At 44.7% G+C, this 6,878-nt stretch overlaps 1 protein-coding gene across 2 annotated transcripts in view; it reads left to right on the top strand.

Moving 5' to 3' along the window:
* The first annotated feature begins 374 nt into the window (after nucleotides 1-374).
* The window catches only part of LOC135519282 (receptor tyrosine-protein kinase erbB-4-like), a 540,414-nt gene continuing 533,910 nt past the window's right edge, over nucleotides 375-6,878 (top strand). For both annotated transcript variants that reach the window (XM_064944424.1, XM_064944423.1), the window contains exon 1: nucleotides 375-759. In XM_064944424.1, coding sequence (XP_064800496.1) covers nucleotides 678-759 — 82 coding nt within the window. In that variant the 5' untranslated portion in view covers nucleotides 375-677. The remainder of the gene's footprint in view (nucleotides 760-6,878) is intronic.

Here is a 6,878-nt window from a genome sequence, read left to right as displayed (position 1 = left end):
TTCGTGGTCCTGTTGGTTCCAGACCCATTTAGACATGTCTCCAGAAATGTAACGATAGTCCACAATTTAAATACATTTTAAGTGGTAAGAATAAATGCTAGAGTAGCCTATTATGCTTAAATTTAGGTCTCCCAAAACAGGTAGGCATATAACGCATCATTTTGACAAGCAATATTATTTTGTAGATTTAGACAGTTGCAAGGGACCTACGCAACAAATTCTAGGATTTTGGCAACATTAAAAATCCCTGGTTCTAGGGGGAGGGCTTAAATCAATCAGAGCTACCTTCAACCAATCCTGTTGACTGTGGGAGGAGACAAAATTGCAAGGGGGTGTGTCTCTAGACAGTACGCAGTCGCTTAGTACCGTATCCAACTCCGAGAGAGTAATGAATGGCCAGAGCATTGCTTTACTATTTTTGACAAGCCATATCAATGCGCTACCTTGGAACATACGCTACCTAATATCGGTTTGAACTTTTATTCACATTTATTCACTAGGCATAAACCAGACAAGGAGAAGAAGAAGACCGAGTTGGACTAATTAGTCTACTACTAACTCGAATCAATAACCTAACTGCAAACTGACACAAGCTTCTACATTTTCATATTTGTCAAGCCGAAAGGGATCTTGCTTCTGGACATGTGAATCAAAGGAGTTACTGCGAACCCCTGAAAATGAAGCTACTAGCATCGGTTCTGTGTTGCTTGGGCTTTCTGCTCACTTCTGCGCTGTTTCGGAGGATCTCTTCACAAGCAGGTGAGTGACAGTTCGGTGTCTGGCTGGCTGGTGCACAGCGCAAGAGGTTTGTGGCTACTCTTGTCACAGCTGTCTGCGCGCTGCGCACTGAACAAGTAGTGTGTTGTATGCCTCTTCCAACAGTCCCCACACAATTTGGTTGTTTTGTTTACAAACTCTCTGGGTTGCCCTTCAAATGATCTATACCCACTATGTTGATTTTCGTTCATATCGGCTTTAAAATCACCCTGACTCTATCTAAGAACATTGAAGAGTAGCCTAAAGTAGCCCATACACTTCTCCTCTAAGTTAAAGAGGTCATATTGAGAAATATCAGTATATATTTGCTAGGTTATTCTATTGCCACAATGACAAACCATCCAAAATCAAAGAGTGACGTGTGTTTGGCTGGTAAAATTTCCGAATTCCTTATGTATTTCTCTCTAACGAAATTCGAGGAATCTCAACGAACAACATGTTTCTGCTCTCAGACTCGAGCACAAGCACAGACAGAGAGCGGCACTGTTAATTTTTTGAGAATAAGGAGTATTAAATCACCGACACACGTGTCCGTTGGCTTGGAAAAGAGCGGACATCACTGAGACTGAGACCAAGTCCACCATAGATTCCTGGCTCCTGCTTTATTCTCATCTCGCGTCGTCCGTCGCACTGTGAGAGTGGGTGGTGGGCATTTATAGTGGGCATTGGTCCGTCCGTCTGTGTGTGTGTGTGTTTGTTTTCTCAGACAACATTCGATTCCGGTAAATAAAAATCGTGTTTTGTTGGCTTTGGTTTACAAGTCGCAGGTACTTTTGTCACTTTGAAAGGGCACATTTGTTCTCTGAATTCACCTATCTATTAACTTTCTACTCATAGGTAATAACAATAGCCGGCTATTATTATTATTATTATTATTATTATTATTATTATTATTATTATACTAATATTAGCCTAGTCTTTATTATTATTATTATTAGCCTAGTATTATTATCAGTTAGTTTTAGGCATAATAGTATAAAATAGCCGAGCCTATAGTAAAGCAAGTAGGCTAGTTGAGTGGTGTGCTAACGAGGGTATGACTCGTCTCAAACGTACAATACTATATACATTGGACTATGATCAGATTTTTAACACATCGCTCGCATGGTGCGCCGTGCTTGGAGCAGTGCAGCTTTTCACATGATGGTAGTCTATGGTATAAACCAGAGAGAAACACTCTCCGCTCCGCGCCAGGGAAGGGACTGAGAGCTGCGCGCTGATACACACAAACGCAACACACACGCAAACACAGACGCACGCACGCACAAACACACCCCGATATTTCAGAGTGGTTTTTCCGTTCAATATCTACTATGAACGATTTTTACACTCTTTAAAAACAAAAGGGTTGTTATGTTGTATAACATACAGTATTTGGCAGGTGTTTATCCCCTTCTGCATGTGCACTGAGTGTAGTGTTTCTGTCTCTGTCCAGTAGGTAGCATATACACCGCAGCTGGTCTTTTCAACTCTCGTTTAATATTGAATCACATATTCAACATAACCAATCCACCACAGCACCACTCTGTTCCGCGCGCCTCACATTCTATACAACCTGCATGCGGTGTGTTCAGAGCTAAAGGTGCAATACAGCGCACCCGCATTGCCCCAGGGCGACAAGACGTTGATTGAATTGTCTACTAAACAAAGAGAAGGGAGCAGGGAAGGGAAGAAATAACCGTCGGCTGTATTCCTGATAAGACCCGTTTAATTGGTTAGCCCTAGTTCCTTTAAAATGTTTTCTTTCACATTAGTAATTATTAGAACATTAGACCTATTATAACAATCAAATGTTGTAATCAACATGTGTAGTCATTTTGTCTAGCGAGCCTCCACTCCAGCCTGCCAGGCAATTACATACATATATATTATAATGTTTAATTTATTTATTTTACCAGGCAAATTCTTATTTACAATGAAGTCTTACACTGGCAAACCTGATCGACGCTGGGCCAATTCTGCACTGCCCTATGGGACTCCCAATCATGGCCTGTTGTGATACAGCCTGGAATCAAACCAAGATGTCTGTAGTGACACCTCTAGCACTGAGATGCAGTGCCTTTGACCGCTGCGCCACTCGGGAGCCCCCGGGATTGATTAATACATTTTCTGTATTGGAAAGAGGTTGTAGGCCTACTATGGCAATTGCGCTTCTATATATATGATGGTTCAGCGGCTGCAGTTTGCTGAGAGCATTGTTATCCATAATGCCTTATTCTTATGCAGTTCAGTCTCAGTCAAGTAAATCCAACATCCTGCTTGACATAAAGAAGATATGTCTATCCTGTCAAGTTGCAGTGGGCTGTGGATTTAAATCAAGCAGTATTGTGACATTTAGAAGTTAACATAAAATGGTTGCATGGTGGTGGAAGAATACAAATATCAGTGTTAATCGGCTTACTTTGGATTAAATCCCCTCAAAGAGAAGATGGGACACAGAGAAGGAGAAACATCAGGATCATCATCCCAGAAATGAAACCCAAATATTGTCTCTCAAGGCTGGACACCGTGTATTTAAAAAATACTTGAACAATTCAGTAGATAGCCTACCACTATGTGTGAGTCATTGTCTATTCAGTTTGCATGCGTATGTGTCCAGCGTGTGTGTGCAGTAGGAGTAGGCCTTGCCTGTGTATGATGTTGGACAGGCCAGAGGGACAGGCCAGAGGGACAGGCAGGAAAGACAGGTGAGAGGGACAGGCAGGAAGGACAGGTGAGGTGAGAGGGACAGGCAAGAGGGACAGGCAGCAGGGACAGGAAAGAGGGACAGGCAGCAGGGACAGGCAGCAGGGACAGGCAAGAGGGACAGGCAGCAGGGACAGGCAGCAGGGACAGGCAGGAGGGACAGGCAAAAGGGACAGGCGAGAGGGAGAGGCTTACCTCAGCACTTGACTTCACCTTTGCCATGTGTGCCTCTAGGTCTCCCGATGTCCCACAGCTGCACCTCTGGCATGACACACTTTACAGAGGGTGGTTACACTCTCCAGATTTGCTTGGCTGCGTCCGAAACGGTACTCTATAGAGGTAGGGCTCTTGACAAAAGTATCCCATTTAGGCTATATGGTGATGTAAGGTAGGCAGGTAGTCCATCGTGAAGGCTTTTATTTGCAAGGTGGGAATTTCAATGTGCCAAACGTAGGTCTAACCTCATTACAGTATTTACAAAACAACAAACAGGACGAAGAGCAACGTTACTCCCTCACGACGCCAGGACAGCGGAGTCAATCACCACCTTCCGGAGACACCTGAAACCCCACCTCTTTAAGGAATACCTAGGATAGGATAAAGTAATCCTTCTCACCCCCCCCCCCTTAAATGATTTAGATGCACTATTGTAAAGTGGCTGTTCCACTGGATGTCATAAGGTGAATTCACCAATTTGTAAGTCGCTCTGGATAAGAGCGTCTGCCAAATGACTTAAATGTTACTGACAAGCACAGACTTGACCAGGCCTCATAATATGACTGTCCTCTGTCAGGCCAAATGACCGCGTCAAAAAGTTAGAGTTGAAATACCTTTATCCATGATGCGTTTCGTCATGGAAATCAACCAATAAACAGGTGGGAATGTGCCACAACACAGTTAAACATGGGACTCACCTCCATTTTTCTGTCACAATCATTTCCGCAGTATCCGGTTTGGAGCGTGAAGTCACAAGCTCTGACGGTCTCTACTGCATAGCAACCGAGTAGTGCCAAAAGCCCTGGTCTGCCCTAGAAAGCCTATATAAATTACGATCGCCAGAACGGCCCAAATATCTTGCAGACAGATGTTTTGGGCTCTAAAATGTTTATTATGATCAAGTTCTATCCTTATGGTGAATTCTTTTAAATCATATATTTTGCTACAAATCGAGATAGGCTATTGAATTAAATAGTGATCCATTATAACTACTACATTTGTCTTCAAACAGGACCATATGCTGACACAGACCAATCACAGGCTGCAAGGCTATGAGGAGTCTCTTGCCTTCATGCCATTGACCAGTGGTTTTCCATCCTGGTTCTGGGGACCGAAAGGCCTATAATTTTTTTTAAACGAATTAATGAGTGAAAAGGTAGCCTAAATAGTTGCAATCATATTTCCATGAAGTTGTTTTAATATATGACTTATTGTCAACATTGTAGGCCTACTTGTAAGAGATCAGCTCCGTGACAAGTGAATAGATTAGGTTTCCATTTCAGACACGGTGTGTTTGCCCTTTTTTCGCCCTTCAGATGCTGTTTGTTTTTGCTTGCTTTAAAAGAAGGGACATTTCCATTAAAGTAGGTAAAAATGTATGGAGTCTGAGTCCTATTAATATTTATTGAATTACAAAAAAAACTCAAATTTAATTTGGAGCTTTATCAAGGGAAATGGAATGCAGTCTCTGCTTGGATGGTTTGATAATTGTTCATGATTCGTATTTTATGTTTGCCTAGGCCTATATCCCCCGGTAGTTTTGGTTGTACTATGTTTGAAAAGCTATATCATTGTAATTAATGTACATTAAGGACACAACATGAAGGTAATTTCAAGTTTTCATGTTTTAATGTCTGGCATTAAGATGTCTTTGGTTCATATAGTGTCAGTATTCTGACATTGGGTCATAGTGACCATATCACCAATTTACAACCAAGTAGCAATGTTGATAAACCATATGAGCAGTCCCCTTTACGCTGACTATCCCCACAAACAGAAACGACAGTAGATGAAATGACAAGGAAGAGTGGTTGACATTTGGTTGTTTTTTCTTATTAGGCCAATCTTGAGTTCACAGTACATCTAAATGTTTACATGGTCTGACTGACTCAAGCAGGGAGTCTGGACAGCAGAGAATGGGAATGTATTTGGCTTGTGGCTTTCACAGTCTCTCAATTACGTCACTTGTATTACATGTGTTCCCCTCCATTTCTGTCTGTCAAAGCAAAAAATAATGGTGTCATTTTCTGCCCACACGGCAATACACCACCGTCACACAAAGACCCTCTTATTCATTCCTCTAAAATCTTTGGCTATAAAGAGGATGTGACCTCTGTGTCTCTGGCACTCAGCTGGAAGAATAGTGAGCTTTGATTCCCAGGCGATCCCCTCCGTAGCTCAGTGAAAGCAGACTAGCAGGCTGCTCAGTGAAAGCAGACTCGCGGGCTGCTCAGTGAAAGCAGACTAGCGGGCTGCTCAGTGAAAGCAGACTCGCAGGCTGCTCAGTGAAAGCAGACTAGCGGGCTGCTCAGTGAAAGCAGACTCGCGGGCTGCTCAGTGAAAGCAGACTCGCAGGCTGCTCAGTGAAAGCAGACTAGCGGGCTGCTCAGTGAAAGCAGACTAGCGGGCTGCTCAGTGAAAGCAGACTCGCGGGCTGCTCAGTGAAAGCAGACTCCCGGGCTGCTCAGTGAAAGCAGACTCGCGGGCTGCTCAGTGAAAGCAGACTCCCGGGCTGCTCAGTGAAAGCAGACTAGCGGGCTGCTCAGTGAAAGCAGACTAGCGGGCTGCTCAGTGAAAGCAGACTCGCGGTCAGCTCAGTAAAAGCAGACTAGCGGGCTGCTCAGTGAAAGCAGACTCGCGGGCAGCTCAGTGAAAGCAGACTCGCGGGCTGCTCAGTGAAAGCAGACTCACAGGCTGCTCAGTGAAAGCAGACTAGCGGGCTGCTCAGTGAAAGCAGACTCGTGGGCTGCTCAGTGAAAGCAGACTCGCGGGCTGCTCAGTGAAAGCAGACTCGTGGGCTGCTCAGTGAAAGCAGACTCGTGGGCTGCTCAGTGAAAGCAGACTCGCGGGCTGCTCAGTGAAAGCAGACTAGCGGGCTGCTCAGTGAAAGCAGACTCGTGGGCTGCTCAGTGAAATCAGACTCGCGGGCTGCTCAGTGAAAGCAGACTAGCGGGCTGCTCAGTGAAAGCAGACTCGTGGGCTGCTCAGTGAAAGCAGACTCACAGGCTGCTCAGTGAAAGCAGACTAGTGGGCTGCTCAGTGAAAGCAGACTCGTGGGCTGCTCAGTGAAAGCAGACTCGCGGGCTGCTCAGTGAAAGCAGACTCGCGGGCTGCTCAGTGAAAGCAGACTAGCGGGCTGCTCAGTGAAAGCAGACTCGTGGGCTGCTCAGTGAAAGCAGACTCGCGGGCTGCTCAGTGAA

The sequence above is a fragment of the Oncorhynchus masou genome, chromosome 29 (assembly GCF_036934945.1).
Source record: "Oncorhynchus masou masou isolate Uvic2021 chromosome 29, UVic_Omas_1.1, whole genome shotgun sequence".
Taxonomy (NCBI): Eukaryota; Metazoa; Chordata; class Actinopteri; order Salmoniformes; family Salmonidae; genus Oncorhynchus; species Oncorhynchus masou.
The sequence above is the reverse complement of the archived record's forward strand: the minus strand, read 5'-3'. Positions and strand labels throughout refer to the sequence as shown.